The sequence below is a fragment of the Amblyomma maculatum genome, chromosome 3, assembly GCF_055883805.1.
Source record: "Amblyomma maculatum isolate TAMU_Amacu chromosome 3, ASM5588380v1, whole genome shotgun sequence".
NCBI lineage: Eukaryota > Metazoa > Arthropoda > Arachnida > Ixodida > Ixodidae > Amblyomma > Amblyomma maculatum.
The window spans coordinates 39,978,544-39,999,503 of record NC_139346.1 but is presented as its reverse complement, the minus strand read 5'-3'; the positions used below and the strand labels follow the sequence as shown (position 1 = coordinate 39,999,503).

Genomic DNA, 20,960 nt, shown 5'->3' with positions numbered 1-20,960 from the left:
GTACAGTCAGATCCAAGAGTCAGTGACTGTATCGAGACTTCCGATAAGTGACAGATAAAGAATAATATACAAGACAGCAATAATTCACAGTAATATAAATTGAACGTAGACAATAAATAGGTCGATAATAAAAATTACATTATTTTGCAGCAAAAAACAAACTGAGCAAGCAAGTTAAACACCAAATCAAACAGTAATAAAATATTTGCATAGAAAGGCATGACAGCACAGACTTTGAACATGTTAAACCACATAAAAATAGATACCACGCAAAGCTGATAACAGTCATTATTCAGTATCAGTTTTCGGTTGTAAAAAACCGTTTAACCTCGGATGCAAATCTGTTTTTGTTAAGGGATTTGACGATGGATGGTAACGCGTTCCAGACCATGATAGCAGAAAAATGAATGATTTGTTTCCCATAATTTGTTTAAATCTAGGAAGTAATGAATTTTTGTTTCTTGCGAATCACGTTTTGTTATCATTTATTAGTGAAATTTGTGGCATAAGTGATACTGGAAGTTTGTCGTTTAGTAACTTATAGAAGAATGTGCATAGGTTGTATTTAACGAGTTCAGCGACTGCCAGGATTCCATGACTATGAAGTAAATGCTTAGCTCTAGAGTCATTGAAGGTGTAAGTAATTATTCTAAGTGCCCGATTTTGAATCGTTTTTAGAGAAATTAAATGCGCGTTATAAGTGTTTCCCCAGGCTACAATGGCGTAGGTGATGTGGGAATGTATGAATGCATAATACAAAGACATCAGTGTAGAATGTGAAAAGAAGGCTCGTGCTCTGATGCTAGTTTAGTTTTGACGTGGGCAATATGCAGATGAAATTTTAAATGTGAATCTAACTTCACGCCCAAGTAGATGCAGTAATCGTTTGGTGTAATTATATGCTGGCCAATTCGAATACACGGTGGGGAGGCAATAGTTATCTGGCTTGAGGTGAATAAAAGGAAAGAAGTATTTGAAGGATTAATCTGAAGCATATTAAGTTCACACCAGTTTGAAATATGAGCCATGCCCTTGTTAAGATTGCTAACTACAGTCGATACGAATTTGTCTGAAGTGAAGATTGTGGTATCATCACCATATAAGACGCATTTTGAAGAAGTCAGCCGTTTCAAGTCTATGAATACTTCATCTAAGCAAGCTTTGAATAGTACAGTGGAGATCCTGTTTTGAAGAGAAGAAGACGTGTCGCTGAGCACCGTGGCTACATCGTGTCCAGTAAGATTTCGAAGTACTTCTGTAGTCCGTGCCCACACAGCAGCCATCAACCTCTTCAAGAAGAGCATAAAGGCAAGGCCAAACAACCCGTGCGTGGCAAGAAGATCGCTAAGGACGCAGCCCTCCGGGTAGGAGCTGCAGAATGCCGACGCGGCCTTGCTGCTATGCCTACTGCGGCTCCGTGGAGCCTCAGCTCTGATAAGATGGCAAGCACGGGGACGCCAATGGACCTTCCGGTAGTCGCTGTGACTTCTGCAAGCACTACGGCAGGCTGCGGTAACGAGCCTTCACCTGGAGCTAGCACTTGGCCACAGAGCAACGTAGACATTACTTCGAATAACAGGACAACGCTCGGGCCGCTACCCGAGCTAAACGGTACACATCAGGCTATGAATGTGCAACAGGACGTCGTCACTAACACTTCTCAACGGACACCCCGGCTGGTCAAACTACCTGGGCCGCCAGTCAACGCACCACCGGCAAAGAATGTAAGGGCCGCCCCTGATAAGCTAGCTTCTGCTTATCCAACACCAGCCTTGCAGCAATCCTTCAGAGTGCATATCAGACCAACAGTTCAGTTTGATATCACGAAGATACCCACCAGAACAATGCAGAGAGTAATAGACGCAGCGCTTGGTACCACAGGTTACCAGGGGTTTGTAAGCCACAGGGCATCTAATACTGTCACAGTACATTTAGCCACCCTTGAGGATGCACGCAAAATGACCACCGTAACGCAGTTTCCAATCACGACAGAGGACTATCTTCCTGTCCTGACGTATTTTGCGTCTGGTCCTAACACTCAGCGATGTGTCATCTATGACCTAGACTACAAGATTCCCCGGAGACGGTGGCCAGAGACCTCATATCAGGAACACATACTGTGTTAGCCGCACGTCGTTTGGGGAACAGAGGCACTTTTCTGACCACATTACAGGGACCAGATACTCTACCAGACAGATTTTACTACAACGGCCGCATAATGCGACCCAAAACGCACAAACCTAGACCGGTGCACTGTTACAGGTGCTACAGAAAAGGCCATCTGCAGACATTTTGTCCATATGGAGTTAACCCCGAATACATAACTGAATCTGGAGAAGCGAAATTCAAATGCGTCCTATGCAAATCTGATGAACACGATATCACTTCCTCTCAGTGTCCGACAAAAAAGCGAAAGCTCGAGTTAACAAGGGCTGGACGACATAAACAATGTGCACCGCTATTGGTTAAAAACAAATTTGCAGCTCTGGCCGAAGAGCTGTTTGATGACCCGCCTGAAGAAGAAGAGCCTGTTGAGGTGGTTGCACAGAACAGTGCATCCTTTGCGTCTACGCTAAAGAATGGACGACGCACAAAACAGAGCACAGTGGCATTCACTGCTGATAATTTTCCGGACCTTAAAGACTGCACAAGCCAGCAGGACGCAATTCAAAAAGAAATTGCGATGCTTTCAGCCCAAACTTCCACAGCTGCGACAAAAGAAAGCACGTATAGCCCAACGCCGAAAGGAGAGCTCAGAAAAACAAAGAAACGCTTGCAGGCAGTACGACAGCAAGGTTAGTGGATGCTCCGAATTGTAAACCTGCCAATAACACACCTATTTGGAAGGGGGTACTGGACACACTTACGCAACTGACACACCTCATTCAAAGCAGCTTGCATCATGGATAGAAGTAGCCGAAACAAGTGGCAACAGATTGCACAATAAAACTGCAGAGGGCTCTCTAATAAAGTTGGGGAAACAAAGACAAAATTATTGTACGGCAAACTGCATTCATGGGCGTTCTCGATACAGGAGCACAATAGGTTATATTCAATAACAGGATATATAGAGTACCAGTGTCCTTCTATCCCTGACAAACGAGCGCGAGCAGGGGCCGAAACACCAGGAAAAGCTGCCATCTATATTAGGGCCAATATTCCCCAAACGCCACTTGACTTGAGCAAGTGGTGCAACACTCAGCAGGAAGTAGTTGCTGTACTCACGCGTCCAAACAAAACGCCCCTTATATTTGTGTCAGTGTACGCTCGGCCAAGAAACACAGTACTTAATCTTGCATGGGTTAAGCATATTCGCCATTCATACCCTGGAATTGCGATACTAATCGGTGGCGGTTTTAACGCACCATATGGGGATATGATTATGACTCTAAAAGGGGTGATCAAGTTCATACTGCCGTCACAGAAATGGAATTTACATTGCTAAATCATCCAGGAGTCGCAACACAAACACGCTCACCAGACGTGACGTGGTGGAAGGGCTCTGGTGCACCACAATGGCAGGCGGAATTAGATGCGTGGCAGGGTACTCGAACACTTTCAGTTAGCCCGAATACTCTTGTTACCACCCTTCAAACGGTACTCAAGGATCACACAATTACAACTACAGTGAACGAAGATCAACCAACTCCCGACCTGCACCTACTAAGACTTTGGGCACGCCGAAAACGGGCCGAGATACAGGCTGGTCGCCATCCTGAAGATGTGCAAAGAAACATTGAGGTGAGCAGAGTGACGGCACAGGCACGCCGATATGAAAAACAGCTGGCTAATAGGAGATGGGATGAGTGGTGCAGTCGTTTGGGCTCAAGGAACGACTAACAAGGCCCTCTGGAGAACTTTCCATGGAATGCAACAGAGGCGGACGGTTGAAGATCATGCAGAAAGTATCAGACTCGCAATACAGCTTACACCAGTTGAGTTTTCAGATCAAGCTGCTGCCCTGTTCTTCGCGAACCGCGCACATTATCCAGCGCCTTCACCGACAGTGGATGCGGTTGATAAAACAGAAATAACATTACCATTAACCAAATTGGAGTTATTGGCTACTAAAGAAGAAGCGAATGGTAAAACTGCGCCTGGACATGACGATATTCCGTATGAAGTCTTCAAGAATTTAGAAGGAGCCGCAGTTGACAGCTTGTTCGATGTGGTAAATCAGGTATAGCAAGGAGGAGATATTCCACTCGGCTGGAAACACTCGGTGGTGGTAACAATACCAAAGACTGGGAAACCTCCCACAAGCCTAGAATCTTTGCGGCATATCTCGTTCGCTAACACCAACAATTTGCAAGATTTATGAAAAGATGATAGCCACCCGCCTGTCATGGTGGTTGAAAAGTAATAAAAATATAATGCTCGACAAATTGGGTTCCGAACAAACCTTGGCACAGAAAATGGACTGTCTATGCTCGCTGAAGAGGTCATACGCGTGTCGCCTTATAGCCACCTAGTGCGCACTGTAGTGGCTACCGACGTGGCGAAGGCATACAAACAAGTGTTACATGCCAAGATTCTTAGCAACATGGAATATATAGGCATTCCCTTGCAGGCCATAAAAGCAGTATATCATCTGCTTAAGGACAGGACGTTTTCTATCCGGATAAACGGAAAACAAATTGGCAATTACACCTCGAACAGAGGCGTGCCACAAGAGTCAGTGTTAGCACCTTTACTATTTAATATCGCACTTATCCCATTGGCGTGGAAATTAGCTAAAATACCAGAATTGCGATTCATGATGTACGCAGATTATGTCACGATTTGGTCTGTTCATAACCCACTTCAGAGACAGAATCGGTATCTGCAAGAGGCTTTAAATACCATAGATGAGTACGTCCAAGATGCAGGTCTGGAATTGTCGCCTGAAAAGTCCAGTTACATTCATGTTGCCAACAAGAATGGAAGAAAACAATTGGCAACGCGAAGAGTCACTTTAAAGATTGGAAATCAGGCATTGGAATAGGTGGACGAGTTGAGAGTTCTTGGCCTAGAAATTCACAAATCCGGCAAAGGGACACAATGGCTTCATAAGGTGAAAATGTAGCTGCGACTTCCCTAAACTTGATAAAATTCATTTCGTCTAGAGGAGGAGCTCGAGCGGTCATGGCAAGACGTCTTGTACAATCGGTGTTACAGCCGAGGATACTATACCAGGCCCAATTTCAAAAACTCATGAGGCGGCAGTGGGCGAAATTGGAAACAATAAATAGAAACGCAATGCGCACTATCACGACCTTACCAGAACTTACCCCTGTCCCTATTCTCCAAGAGTTTGCACAGATAAATAAGTTGACAGAATAATTCGAACAAAGAGAGGAAACAAGGGATATGAAGCGAAAGTACGTTACGCCCAAGGCATCATTGTACAGCGAAGTGGCAGTTCAAACACCACCAATGGCTGACCCCCCTCCATGGGAATTCACGACTATTACGACAAACAAGACCACCGGCTTCGCCGCGAAGAAAAACTGACATCTCGACCTCTGGTTGATGCACTTCCAGGTAACTGCATTGCATATACGGACGCATCAATTATAGAAAATGGCGGTAGAAGAGCAGCTACTAGTCCAACACACAGCGAACTAAAGGTACATAAAGAATATATTTCAGAATACCCGGACCCGCTTGTGATGGAACTCTGTGCAATCCGCGATGCTATGGAGGCCATAAATAAAATAGATTCCATAACAGAAGGCCACATCTATACAAACTCCTTAGCCGCCATAAAACAACTGAAGAAAGTGTCGAAGACGCTATGGGTTACCAAGAAAATCTACGCACTCAATAAAAAAACAAAGATAAGCATCCAGATACATTGGACACAACAGAACACTGAGAACGGTGAGCAGAGAAAAGTTGACCACCTCACACACGAAGTTCCAAACACTAATGCGCCCCCCACCAGTCTCCCTTTTGATGCCCGCTCAGCTGTTCCCACCTTAGCACCTCTTTAAGGAAAAGTACACGTGCCCTCATTCCCCCGTGTACATTCCCACTCCCTCGTAACCTAACGAGATTGGAGGAGGTTTCCCTTAGAAGGATAAGAGCTGGGGCGGCCCTTACCCCGTCGGTAACATGCCGATGGGAATCTCAAGCAGTCATCGGACCAACCACATGCCCGACGTGTTCCACACCAGCTGCAGAAGTGGATGTTCTCCACCTGCTATAAACTTGTGCAGGGACAAGGGCATCATCATCATCATCAGCCTGATTATACCCACTGCAGGGCGAAGGCCTCTCCCATATTTCTCCACTTAACCCGGTTCTGTGCTAGCTGCATCCACTTGACCCCTGCGAGCTTCTTAATCTCATCCGCCCACCTAACTTTCTGCCGCCCCCTGCTACGCTTTCCTTCCCTTGGAATCCAGTTTGTTACCCTCAGCGACCATCGGTTATCCTCTCTTCGCACTACATGTCCTGCCCATGTCCATTTCTTCTCCTTAATTTCTACTAGAATGTCGGTAACTTGAGTTATTTCTCTGACCCACTCTGCACGCTTTCTATCTCTTAATGTTACTCCTACCATTTTTCGTTCCATAGCCCTCTGCGTTGTCCTCAACTTAAGTAGAACTCTCTTGGTTAGCCTCCAAGTTTCAGCCCCATAGGTGAGTACAGGCAAGATGCAACTGTTGTATACTTCCCTCTTGAGCGATACCGGTAAGCTGCTAGTCATAATCTGCGAGTGCTTGCCAAATGCGCTCCATCCCAATCGTATTCTTCTTGTTATTTCCTTTTCGTGGTCCGGATCTGCGGTTACTACCTGTCCTAAGTAGACATACTCGCCTACTACTTCCAGTATTTCGCTACCTAATGTAAACTGCTGTTACTTCCGAGGCTGTTGAACATTACCTTAGTCTTCTGCATAATGATTTTCAAGCCTACCTTTCTACTTTTCCTGTCTAGGGCATCAATCATTATTTGCAGTTCATCCGCCGAGTTGCTTAGCAAGGCAATGTCATCAGCAAATCGCAGATTACTGAGGTATTCTCCATCTACCCTTATCCTTAACTGCTCCCACTCCAAGTCTCTGAATACTTCCTCTAAACAAGCTGTGAATAGTACTGGGGAGATTGCGTCTCCTTGCCTAACACCTTTCTTTATGGGAATTTTGTTACTTTCTTTGTGCAGAAAGTAACAAAATTGTGTTGCTGTGCAGCCGCTATATATATCTTCCAGCACTTTCACGTATGGCTCGTCTACCCCCTGATTTCGCAATGCCTGCATCACCACCGAGGGTTCATCTGAGTCAAATACTTTTTCGTAATCAATGAATGCTATGTATAAGGGCTGGTTATATTCCGAGCATTTTTCTATCACCTGATTGATGGTATGGATATGATCTATAGTAGAGTACCGTTTCCGAAACCCTGCTTGATCCTTTGTTTGTTTGCAGTCTAAGGTTGTCCTGACTCTATTAGCGATTACCTTAGTAAATACCTTATACGTAACAGACAGTAAGCTGATTGGTCTGTAATTTTTAAGGTCCTTAGAGTCCCCTTTCTTGTGAATGAGGATAATGTTTGCATTCTTCCATGGTTCCGGTACCGTCGATGACACCAGGCACTGCGTATACAGGGTGGCCAGGTTTTCTAGCACGATATCCCCCCCCCCCCCCCCGTCCTGCAGCAAATCTGTAGTTATCTGATCCTCTCCAGCTGATTTCCCCCTTTTCATAGTTTCTAGTGCTTTCTTGACCTCGTCCTTCGTCACTGGTGGAACGTCTGACTGTTTTTCCCTACCGCCAATCTCATTACGGTCCTGACTACTTTGGCCACTGTAGGGATCTGTATAGAACTCTTCGGCTACTTTGACTATCTTTTCCATATTAGTGATGACGTTGCCCGCCTTGTGCCTTATCGCATAATCTGGTTTTTGCCTATGCCCAATTTCTTCTTTACCGCTTTAAGGCTTCCCCCGTTCTTTACAGCATTCTCAATTTTCTCCATGTTATACTTCCTAATATCGGCCACCTTGCGCATATTGATTAGCTTTGATATCTCGGCCAATTCGATCTGGTCTGTTGGATTGGAAGCTTTCATACTCTGGCGTTTCTTAATCAAATCTTTCGTCTCCTTAGACAGCTTGCCGGTACCCTCTCTAACTATCCTACCGCCTACTTCTACGGCGCACTCAGTAATGACATCTCTGAAATTATTGTTCCTTGCCTCTAGGGTAATGTCGCCATCCTCAGTTAGAGCTGAAAACCTATTCTGTAGCGAGATCCTGAACTCTTCTGCCCTCCCCCTCACCGCTAATTCGTTGATGGGTTTCTTTCTTACTAATTTGTTGCGTTCCTTCTTCAGATTTAGGCTAATTCGGAACCTCACCATCCTGTGGTCACTGCATCGCACTTTCCCGATTACCTCTACATCTTGCATAATGGCGGGGGTTGAACACATTATGAAGTCGATTTCATTTTTAGTCTCTCCGTTAGGACTTTTCCATATCCATTTCCGGTTCTTCCGTTTGCTGAATAAGGTATTCATGATTCGTAAGTTATTGCGCTCTGCAAACTCAACTAGTAACTCCCCCCTGCTATACCTAGAACCAATGCCATAGTCACCTACTGCCTTGTCTCCTGCCTGTTTTTTCCTTACCTTGGCATTGAAATCGCCCATTAGAACAGTATACTGCATCTTTACTTTTCGCATTGCCGATTCTACATCTTCATAGAAGCTTTCAACTGCCTGGTCATCATAACTACATGTAGGTGCATAGGCCTGTACAACCTTCAGTTTATACCGCTTATTAAGCCTAATTACGATGCCTGCAACCCTCTCATTAATACTATAGAATTCATCTATATTACCCGCTATATACTTATTGACAAGGAAACCTACACCTAGTTGTCGCCTCTCTGGTAAACCTCGATAACACAGTACATGCCCATCTTTCAGTACAGTATATGCCTCATTCGGCCTCCTAACCTCACTAAGCCCTATGACATCCCATTACATGCCATCTAGTTCCTCTAACAGCACTGCTAAGCTAGCTTCACTAGCTATAGTTCTAGCATTAAACGTTGCCAGGGTCAGTTTCCAATGGCGGCCTGTCCAGCGGAGCCAGGCTTTCTTAGCACCCCCTGCTGCGTCACAGGTCTGACCGCCACAGTGGTCAGTTGTTCCACAGCCGCTGCTGACTGAGGGCCGGGGTTTTATGCAGCTTATCATAGGAGGTTGCGGCCAATTGCTGCACCAGGGTGGCCAACTCCTGTTCTGGTGAGGGAGTGCGTTGCCGGAGGTGTTCACCGGCATCAGGTCGCACCCCAAACCTGTTTACGCAATTCCATCAACACGCGGATTTTTTTTTTCTTTCATCCGATGGAGAATTGCGCGGCACCAGGATTTGAACCCCGGTCCTCTTGCATGCGAGGCGGACGTTCTACCGCTACGCCACCGCTGCACCTCAAGGGCATCAAGGACACATATTCTGCGCGAAGTGGGACTAACCACAACAAGGGAAGAGGACTTTTCTAAATGGCTCACCGACAACGCCAAGAACGGGAGCCTGCTCCGGTTCCTCACGGAAAACCATCTGCATGATTTTCTATAATATGCCTTATAGCAAGCTTGCGTACAAAAAAAAAAAAAAAGGTTGTGTTTCCTTGCCTAACACCTTTTTTTATGGAGACTTTTTTCCTTTCTTTATGCAGACGTATGGTTGCTGTGCAGCCGCTATAGATCTCTTCCAGTACACGGCTCGTCTACACCCCGATTTCGCAATGCATCTATGCCTGTCGAGGTTTCTACAGATTCAAATGTTTTTTTTTTTTCATAATCAATGGATACTATGTATATAGACTCGCTATATTCCAAGCATTTTTCGGTTACCTAGTTGATGGTATGGATATGATTGGTAGTAGAGTACTCTTTCCGAAAACCTGCTTGATGCTTTGCTTGACTGAAGTCTAAGATTGCCCTGATTCTATTAGCGAGTACCCTATTAAACACCTTATATATAGCAGACAGTAATCTGTCTGGTCAGTAAGTTTTCAAGTTCTTAGCGTCCCCTTTTTAATGAATTAAGATACCTTTAGCGTTCTTCTATGTTTACGCTGCCGTCGAAGACACCAGGCACCGCGTGTACAGGGTGGCCAGTTTTTTAGCATGATATACCCCCCCCCCCCCTTTCCTTACCAGTGTTTCAACAAAACTGTAATTACCTTGAAGAGATCGCCAGGCAGGGGCGACCGCGGCCACATTTATTTGAGGAGAAGCTGAAGAGGTGACGACGGCAGCGTCCGGCCGAGGCGAAGGTCGCGAGCGTTCTTAAGCTCTCGTGCCGGCGCTGCTTCCTTCTCTTCGGCACGTGCCGGACGCATGTCACGCGAGTCGCTACAAGCTGATCCTTCCTAGCTGCTTTCCCCCTTTTCATAGCTTCTAAACCTTTCTTAACCTCGTCCTTCGTCACTGGTGGAACGCCTGACTACTTTCTCTACCGCCTGTCTCATTACTGTCCTGACTATTTTAGCTACTGTAGAGATCAGTATGAACTCCTCAACCACTTTGACTATCGTGTCCATATTTGTGATTACATTGCCCGCCTTATCTTACAGCCAACACATCAGACTTTTGCTCAATTTTCTCTTCACCTCTTTAAGGCTGTACCCGTTCTTTAGAGCATGCTCAGAAGTGGTGCTTGGTCGTGACAGCTGTCTGTTATTGCCTACCAGTGCCATGCCCGCAATTTGTTGCACGAAACGCCAATGCCGACAACGACGACTTGGTATTTTCTTGGAACTGAGCCTAATTCTGACGCTACAACGTTAATTAAAACGACGCTGGCGCATTCTACTCAGCAAATGACATAAAAACTTCCAACGCTCGAATGCTCTGTTGCCATTTGGAAGCCGTAGGCCTAGTCTAGTAAGATGAACATAGAAAATGTCAAAAACAAAAGGAAATGAAACCAATAGCCAACTGGCACCAAGTAAGGCCTAGGTGATTTTTCGTACGTTACATAATATGAAATAAGATTAATAATGGCCGTTAAGATAATTGACTACCAAGGAAAAGAAAAAAACACAACTGTATGAGCAGCTGGCGGCATCGCTGAGTGTAAAACCGGACGTGAAATAATTGGAGTTTTGGGCTTCCCTGCCACCGGCGTAATGTGGTTATTTTTGCTTCTACTTTCTATTCAATCATTTCGGTCATTACCATAATTCTTTACCTTGATAGACAACAAAAAGTTTACCTATGCGTTTCTTGGCGTCAATGGCTTGTGGACGGCTTTTTGCGCCTTTAACGATGTACTCGCGGTTTTTAAATTTCATCGCTGTTTATCTCAACTAAAAGCAGTGAAATTCGTCATGTTGTTAATGCTGAAGTACATCCCTAAACACGCTGCAAAAACTACTCGAATTCGAAAGCGAGGTTGGGGAAGTCATCACGGTAAGTTAGAGCTACTCTTATATTACTACGAAAAATCGAAACTCGTTGAAGTAGTTGCTCGCCAAACTACGGGTTCCTATTATTAGAAAGTAGTTCAGGCATTTCCAAGCCATGTCATGTTACTAATACTCATTTGTCCATTACATAGTCGCCTAATGAAATGCCATGTCTGCAAAACTGGTCACATGTGAAACCGTGGACCTGCTTGAAGAGCAAGGATTCGCGTTAGAAGCTTTCGTAAATGCCGCAGTTTCTTGTCAAGTTTGGGCTATCGCATTTTACTGTCTTTCAGAATGATATCGCTGTCCTAACCCTGAAGGAGGCGGTAAATTTCACACGAAGAATTGCTCCAGTGTGCCTGCCAAAGGCCATGCACGAGCTTCCTGAAAACACTGATGTCTACGTGACTGGCTGGGGACGTTTCAAAGGTGACTGCTGCATCCAGATTTGGGAGCTTTTTGCAATCAATCGCTTCGTTTCTGAGCACTAACTATAATCTGTAGAGGGGTATTTTATTTTAGTTCGTGAATTAAAAAACGAAAAATACGTATGCAAGGTGGTATTTAGAGCAAGGTACACATGAGCAAGTGATACAGATTAACGATTGGAAGATTTAATAAATGTAATTACTAACCAGTAATTTTCAACATCAACCAAAGTGGAAGGCCATGAACATGAAATATTATCTCCTTTTTAAATTTTTTTTTTATCAGCAGTGCTTTTTGGAATATCGAATGTGTTATATACCATCTGAAATTTCATTACACTGGTTTTTCAACATTTCACATTAAGAAAGGTCGTTGACTACCCCTATGTGACACGGGTCCATGTTTGCTTATCTCCCGCCACACATGCAGAAGCCTCTCCTCAAAGCCAATTCAGTTTCCACAACGTACAAAGATACTTGAGATTCACGTTTGGTGTTTGCCATCTTAAAACCTCGCGCAAGGGTTCTCGTAGCATTTTATACTTTTCCGCTGACCTTCTATCCGACATTTTTGAAATTTAGCGAATGATATTATGCATTGTTTCAAAAAATATAGCAAATTAGCCCCAGTCTCTAGATCTTTGATTTGTAAGATGCATTCTTGAGAGAGAAAAATACTGAAAATCACGTAAAAAAAAAAAGCGATGTTCCCATACTAAATGTTGCCATATGAGCCTCCATTCGTACATACACTGACATGGCCCCTGTTCATGGACATTCTAACCCGTTGCCTGAAAAAGTATCTATTTTTACTCAAAATTATTTAATGCGTTTATCTATCCTCTATTTTTTTCAATAAAGTGGACAGCGAAGAACTTTCTCCACGCCTGAAGCAGCTGCGTACCAGAACAATGTCCAACAAGACTTGCAACGAGGACTACGAGTCTGGCGTTCCCGACAGCGTCCTCTGCACTGGCCACGACTTCGGATCTTCATGCAAGGTGAGCCAGTAAAGACGCGTCACTGGCATCATTGAATGTGAATGGCTTTCACGAGCTATCAGGCTGTGAAATGAGTATAGGACATAGTTTCAACTATAGCTACAGTCTACTAGTAGCCTGATTCGTGCTTTTGCGCAATGCTGTTAGCGAAGGACATACTCGCAAAACGGTAGCAATGAAATGTCTCACGGCACAGCAAACAAACACCACCAGCGCCCGCCCGAATTTCAATTCAGCCCAAAAGTACGCACTGCGGCTATCTTGATGCCACAGGTATGCAAGAAAAGATTAAAAATGACACTAAGAGAAACCGAAGCCTGAAATACACAAATTGAATTTCAGAGAATAGCGCAAACATGGTATGGTAAAAACGCTGTCACCATAATTCTTATTTTCCTCCAGTGCGCCGAAAAAACGCCACACTGTTGAAGTCACAGATTTATTCAAAAATGTAGAGCGTGACGTCAAGAAATAAATATTTCATGCGAGTTAGAAAATTTTATTTCTTACAGTACCACTACTAGAGCACCTGTAGCAAAGTAACCGACGGATACAGTTTTAAATTGTCCAAACCTTGTGCCTGGGTTAGTCGAGAGTTTAGATTACTCCATGTCGTCTCTATATGAAAAAAAAAAACGTATTAGTTTACAGCTTCAGCTATATAGAGCAATGACATAGTAGGGTCGTGTAGAAAAGCCTCGTAATATAATAAAAACTTGCAAAATATTTGTTAGTAACAAGGGGCACGGAGTGTGAAACCTGCCGCCAGGAACGGCGTCAGGTAGCTATTGCCTTTATAATGTAATAAAAATTGCGAATAAGGTTGCACGCATTTACTTACGTTATCACTCCACTAAATAAAGAAAGAAACGAGTGGACTGGCCAAACATTAAACATGTGAATGTGAAACTGCACATTCAATGTAATATAAAGAAATTCGCTCTTTTTAGTCTGAACAGACCATCCAGAGCAGCAGACCAAGCCGTAAATCAGAAACAGGAGACAGTCCACTTCGCAGTTATAGAAATTAGGAAGGCTTGGCTTCCTATAATCTTCGTTAAGGGAAGTATGCGGCCAAACATCCAACCTTTGCTTTGTGATAGTAGCGAAGTTAGTGGAGTGGTAAGACATATTGCCGCCAAGGAAAATAAATATCAACGCCCGAGTTGATGCCCGAGTTGATTCCTGAGCTAAATACAGAATAGCGTGGCCGCGTCAAAAGATTAACCGCGTCAGCTGAAGATCGATATGGAAGACCGCCAAAACCTTCTTCTTTAACTGCGATCTCTTAGTTGATGGTTTACCTTGCTAGAAGCGGGCTACTTAAGCTACCACTGGGAGCATGCTCGCTTCGGTGTATGGCAGCGCCCTCTCTGGACGTGGAGAGAGGTCGCTCGTAGGTAAAAGATTAAAAACATTTCGTTCGGGTCCTGCCTTGTGCGCTGGGCAGATGCGTTGCTAGAGCAGACTTATGTGGGCTCAGAAATTAATGACATTCCTAGGAGATGACACGGCTGGTACAGGGTGCTGGTCCTGCCAGGAAGAAAAGTTCTAAGGCTACACAAACAATTGAGGAGGCATTTGCTAAATGAATGGAACCGTATGAGCGTCCATGGTTCATTCAGGTACTTTGTCCGAGAAAATATTGCGAAATGAGAATAAAGCGGAATGCATATAGATTATTTGACGATGGTCCTCAGTCTATTGTCGACGCACTCTGCGTTCTATGGTTGCCAATAATATCTGTGATGTATTCCTGTAGGATTCAGTTGCTCGATGTTAGAAAATCATCGGAGTCTTTATGCGCCTCAGCCTGTCGCCTTATCTCTATTATAAATATTTCGCAGCAACGTAGTTCATTTATTCACGTGAAATGACCATAAGGGCACTGTACCTCTACATGATTTGTGTAGAAGGCCTTAAGCTGGAAATCACACTTGTTTCTAAACGGTGCCTGTGAGGAAACAGGAAGATAATTTGCGTGGAAGATTGTCTGGGAAAGAAAGTGCGACATTTTTATTTCTTTTTGCTTTTGTTTTTTGCTACTGCGCAAGCACTGGGGCTTCGACGCCGACGACATTTAGCATGTGCATGTTCGTGTGCCTACCCGGTCCTCGGCATGAGCATGCCCCTGGAAGGTGGTATTGACATACCCGGCCATTGACTGGTCGCCAAATTGTGCTACATTATTAGACCACATGTCATGGCCGAATTGGCAAAAACTGCTAACGTGGGCGCTCCCTTGAGGTGAGACTCGATCCCACAGAGCCCTTGCAACTCAAGTCAGAGATGCTGTTCCTAGCAGATTGGTTCACGTTGGTTCACATTGCATAAAGCAGGACTTTATATATGTTTACTTCCTACCAACGAGAACGCACACATCACATATGTCAACAGAGGTGGGTCAGTTCGAATGAATCAAAACCATGAAATGTAATGAACAATTCAAGAGCAACATTAATGGTGTTACCGCACTCTACTTCATCAGCGGCCCCAATGTAGCCTGACTGGAGATTTTAAAAATATTTTAAAGTAAAACATTTACTACTCAGCACTTAAAGCTTAAATGCTAAATTTGATAATAGGTTTTGTTTGGTTTGTGGGGTTTAACGTCCCAAAACAACTCAGGCTATGAGATACGCCGTAGTGAAGGACTCCGGAAATTTCGACCACCTGGGGTTCTTTAACGTGCACTGACATCGCACAGCACACGGACGCCTTGCTTTTCGCCTCCATCGAAAAGCGGCCACCGGGGCCGGGATTCGATCCCGCGTCCTTGGGAACAGTATTCGAGCGCCGTAACCACTGCTCCACCCCGGTAGGGATATTTGATAATACATACCATTAATAAATGTATGTGTTCGCCGCGGTGGTACAGTCGTTACTGCGCTCTTCGTCTGTGCCCAAAAATGCGGGATTGAATCCTGGCCGCTTTCAATTGAGGCGGAAAGCAAAGCACCTGTGTGCTATGAGTTATGAGTTCACGTTAAAGAACCCCAGGTGGTCGGAATTTCCGGAGACATTCACTATGCCGTCTTTCATAGCGTGAGTCGCTTTGGGACGTTAAGCCCCATAGGCCGCAACCAAGCCATAACCAGTAAATGTATGAAGTTTCACGCCGAATGCTTAGCGAAGCAGGTGTTCCTTGTACTATTCCGCCTACTGCGCACAACTATCCAATAAGTACTTGACTGTTCTGTACTTTCGCCCATTATGCATATGCGCAGGGCGACAGCGGTGGTCCGCTGGTGTGGAATTCTGGCGACGTCTGGTTCTTGGAAGGAGTGGTGTCGGGCGGGCCCGTACAGTGCGCCAATCCAGATGACCCGTTGCTCTTCACTAAAGTATCGCACCAGATCGACACTTTCATCCTGCCCTACCTCGAGGCAAAAAACGAAGCTCAGAAGTACAGTGTCTGCAAGATTGTCTGACAGAAGAAAGCGCTTACGTTCACTAATAAAGCACTATCAGTTTGCTTTCCGTGGCTGCTCTAGTCGTCAAGGGACCCATTTGGAACTTTTCGTACAAAATTTACAGAGTGATGGACATGTACGTGTTAGTGGGAGATTTTATAGACAGTGTTCGAAACGCATTGTTTGACGATTACGATATGATGGTTTATTTTGATGTCAAATCACTCTTCACCAGCGCTCCAACTGATTTCGCAGCTAAGGTTGCACGGATGCTTTAAAACTGCATTCCATTCTTTCAGACAGGTCAGCAATCGACGTGCCAGATATGAAACAACTCTTGCATTTCCGCCTGAACAACAACTGTTTTACTTTCCACGTGGTGTTTGATAAACAGGTTCATGGCACAGTCATGAGTGCTTCGATGTCTGTATCTGCTGCCAACCTGCCAAGAGAACGACTGAAAAGCCGCGCACTAGTTCTGTTCAGCCAACAAGCAATGTTTTTGTGCGTTTTAACAATAGCTGTTCTTCCATCGTCAGGCAGGGCGTGCTATCTAGTTTTACAGAGCATCTGGAGAGCATAAAAGCAGTCACCCAGTTCACAGACGAAAAGAAAACAATGGACCGTTTCGTTTATCACATACCTTATAGCGAAACAACCAATTTGCGCTCCCATCAGCGTGTAATGAGGAACACTCGTACCGTACGCTATCTTCATTTTATCGCGAAAGCCTTTAATGCCTCATCGTTGTCGACAGAAGATTATCTGTAGAGGTGTCCAGCTTTCGAGAGTGATAGTTAAAAATAAACTAATAAACCTTGTGTTCATCGGGAACCGAACCTCCATTACTTGGATCCCCAGCCCAGCGCATTATCAACTGTGCCACGCCCCGGATCGTGAAACGCTCTTCATAATTCCCCTTGTCTACCGTAAAGATGGTAGCGTGATTCTTCGAGTGAGATACTGCGCCTTTCTTTTCCTGTAAACGAAATATAGAACGCCGGTGAACTTTGAGGCGTTCAGTGAAATGCTAGTTATGTTCGGCAAGGGGCGCGCGAAGTACCGTCATAACAGGTCGCGACGTCATCAGGCGATTCATGCAAAAGCAAATATAAATTGTCGAGAAGCCTGGGGAGCCCTGCTGCGGAGCGAGGTCCCTGCTCTACAGCAATAAGCCATCCGCACGGAGGAAGAAGCCGCGAAGACCCAAGACCTCTTTGCCAGCTTCTGATCGTGGAGGTCCCGGCTCCCGTCCCTCAGGCCTGTGTGCCATGGGTTCGGACTAGGGGTCCTCCTTATGTCGTGGAAGAATAAAGTTGTTATCAGATCACATCACATGCATATACGAAGGTCACCCCGCAGGGCTTCCGATCCAGGCATATTTCATTTACTGCTTCCTCGAACTCCGCACCACACAGCAGCAAGCCCAGAAGCAAGCCCTGATGTCTAGGCGGCGTTAGCACAGAAGGCGTCAGAGGCCTTTAAAATTGTTTTACTGGTAAAAATGGCGCAGGCAGACACACTTACTACGCAGTCGAGGAAAGGAGGAAGGTGGGAGTGAAAGGCGAAAGGGAGATAGTGGTTCCTAGTGGAGGGTTACGATCCACTGCGCAATAATAGTTTTCGCCTCATCCCGCTTTAGTGGTCCAAAGTGCCGGCTAGAATTTTTTTAAATTTCGCTTCTTCCAGCCTGTCATAACACATCAGTGATTGCCTTTCCTTCTCATCGCGTATACCGCATTTGTTCAGAGCCACAGGACTTGCAAACCGACCGCAAGAGCTCGCAATTACCTCACAGAAAGTGTCTACCCCCTACCTTTCATCAACGCCGCGTAACTTCGCCTGTAGCTCCAGCAGAATCTTCGCCTCATCTGAAACTTGGATCCTCAATCAATCGAACAACCAATAACACTTAATCGCTCTGACAACGCCTTTCCTAGCACGTAGACACATTGCCTAGGTCATAATATATTGCCGAAACATCCATTGTTCTTTTCCGTTTCTCATGGTGATGAAGGATGTTTTGCGCGAGCCTGAAACTAGTACTTTCCTTTTCTTAGTTAGTCTTTTGCACTTCTCTATTTTGGGCCAGACAATTTTCCGTCAAACCCTCCACTTCAACAAAAGAATGCCGTCGTAAAAAAGTTGCTGTCGACTAATGGACCCAAACGCATGCAATTTCACCGTCTTATATACATTGCTCATAAGCGTCTTCAATCACAACGCTAGTTCCCGATCCCGTAAAGCAAATTTTCCGTCTGCACTCAACCTAAGCGCGCCTCTGTAAGAGGAACAACGATGAAAACAGCCACACTTATAACAATTAGTCGATGTCGGCACTGCGGTGAAACTTGTTCCATAGCCCAGATGTATTCATCTCCTGCATTTCATATGTTGGGGTCGCCAACTATAACCTAATAGTGGCGCCCTCTAAGCTAAAGCGCCGCCAGGGGGAGAGGGGGAGATTGAATAAATGAGTTTGTGTTTGGTTCTGGAGCTGCGTGGATGCTTGGCTCTCTCTCTCGGCCTCCCGGCATGACAGCACGAGAACACCCACGCAACAGCATACAAGCCGCGAAGTTGAAGACGCTTTGCCGTCTGGTTTCCACTCACTTGTCCGCCTAGTTTAAACATTTCTGAGCTGCACGGAAGTGCAAAAAAATGGAGGACACTTAAGCTTCGGCTTTAAGAGTAAAACGCGATATTTTTGTCGGACCCCGTTTGAATCGCTTTGTGGTGCTCATCAGCCTCTCAATGACGTACTTTCGTGACGCACCACTCCTTTTTCTTGTATTTTTCCTCTGTAGGGTGGTAGGGTGGCGGGGTGGCGCAGAGGATTGTTGCGACGCTTTGCATGAGAGCGTTGCCATGCTCCAGCTTGACCTAGAGAAAGCCTTCGACAAGGTGCCGCATGATGTATTGTTATCAATTTTAGAGCATGCAAATGTGGGCTCCGTTATTTGCAAAGGAGTCGCAATGGCGTACAGAGGGTGCACGACGCACCTGGTAGTAAATAAGAAGGTGGGTGAGTACATCCATGTGCAACGCTCTGTACGTCAAGGCATGCCCCCTGTCGCCATTGCTTTTCTGCTTGTATATGGAACCATTTTGTCTGAGCATTATCGATAGCAGCAGTATCCGAGGTTCTCGTTTGCATGCAGCAGAGGTCCGCATATTCGCGTATGCCGATGACATTGCCGTCTTCTGTACCGACTACGAAAGCATTCGCAGTGTTGTCAAATTGGTGAAGGACTTTTGGTTGTGAGTGATAGTGCTGTGAACTGGAATGAGTGCCTGTGTTTCTGGCATGGACAGTGGCACATAACCCCTGCGAATTTCGTGAACATGCCTTGGGTAACAACCCCACTGAAGTATTTAGGAGTGCGACTGGAAAACTACCGAGACAGTGAGTCATATTGGAATCAGCAGGTTTTAGAAGTACATGAGAAGGCCGACAGACTAAAAGGATTCGGTTAGTCTATGTTTGCACGTGCTACGATTTATAATTTATTTCTTGTTACCAAGATATGGTACGTGCTACAAGTACTGCATTGTTCTCGTGTGAATGTGCAGGTATTTCACAGTGCGTTCGCCGTGTTTGTGTGAGGAAGTACTTGGGAGCGCACCCACCGAACTAGCTCGTTTCATCGCGTCCGCTCTGGAGGAGTTGGTTTGGCGCATTTGTATTTGCGCCGAGTGGTTAACCGTTTTATGTTCCTTTGTGATACAAAGGACCATTTTTACGAACCGTGTGTCAGGTTAGATTGAACAGAGTGCTACGAAATTTTGTTGTAAGTTCGGCAAGCATGCAAGGGAGGATTTTAGGCATTTTTACAGAAGTGTACATGTCATGTCGTGTATTGCAAGCCCGTTTTTCGTTTGAATATTTATCAACTGCGACGCGAAAACTTTACAAGGACTTGTGCGATGTCTTTCTCTCTATACCATTGTACAGATCGTTGTACTGTGCAGGTCCATGAAAGTCACTCCTTAAACGAATAAAAAATATGGGGGAACAAAAACTTTCTTTTTCAAGCTCCATAGCAATACACTAGAAGTTGAGACTTGTTTAGAAATGAAAGTTTTTTTATACCTTGGGGAAATCACTGTTTCATATTCCGCAAACCGGAAGCTATCGAAAACGTTTTCTTAGACTGTTGGGAAGCTTTTTTTCTTCTGGGACATTCTACAACGAACACAAAGGACCTACCCGTGGATGCATTCGAATTCGATTTTTACCAATTCAAGATGATGATGGGCTACCAATGGACATGATCATGCTATTGGGCCTGCGCAGTATCTGGCGATTCAGAATGGCTTTCAGGCATGCGGGCGTTGATACGAGGTAAATACGGCAGTATTTTCGCGAAGCCGTTGCGAGTGTTATTGAAGTTCTCAAGATACAAGACGAAGTGCCTGAGTGGCTACCGAGAATGGATGTGTTGCTGCAAATGACTGATTTGTAATGGATCACGCAGCCCAAATCGCGTGCTTTTAACCCATGTTGAGTATTTGTCGCGTAATATTCTATCTCTGTGAGTGTATGTGGAGTAATGTTATTTATGTGTAAAATTTGATAATAAATTAGGCAATAAAGAAAAAATAGGCGGGGTGGCGCAGTGGTTACGTCGCTCAACTACTGTTCCCAAGGACGTGGGATCGAACCTCGGCCTCGGCGGCAGCTTTTCGATGGAGGCGAAAAGCA

The 20,960-nt window shown here is 45.0% G+C and overlaps 1 protein-coding gene across 1 annotated transcript in view; it reads left to right on the top strand.

Moving 5' to 3' along the window:
• The window catches only part of LOC146194618 (chymotrypsinogen A-like), a 52,565-nt gene extending 36,243 nt beyond the window's left edge, over positions 1-16,322 (top strand). Inside the window, exons 4-6 of the mRNA XM_084597470.1 lie at positions 11,707-11,842; positions 12,703-12,842; positions 16,070-16,322. Of these exons, the coding sequence (XP_084453596.1) occupies positions 11,707-11,842; positions 12,703-12,842; positions 16,070-16,273 (480 nt within the window). The 3' untranslated portion in view covers positions 16,274-16,322. The remainder of the gene's footprint in view (positions 1-11,706; positions 11,843-12,702; positions 12,843-16,069) is intronic.
• Positions 16,323-20,960: the final 4,638 nt, after the last annotated feature.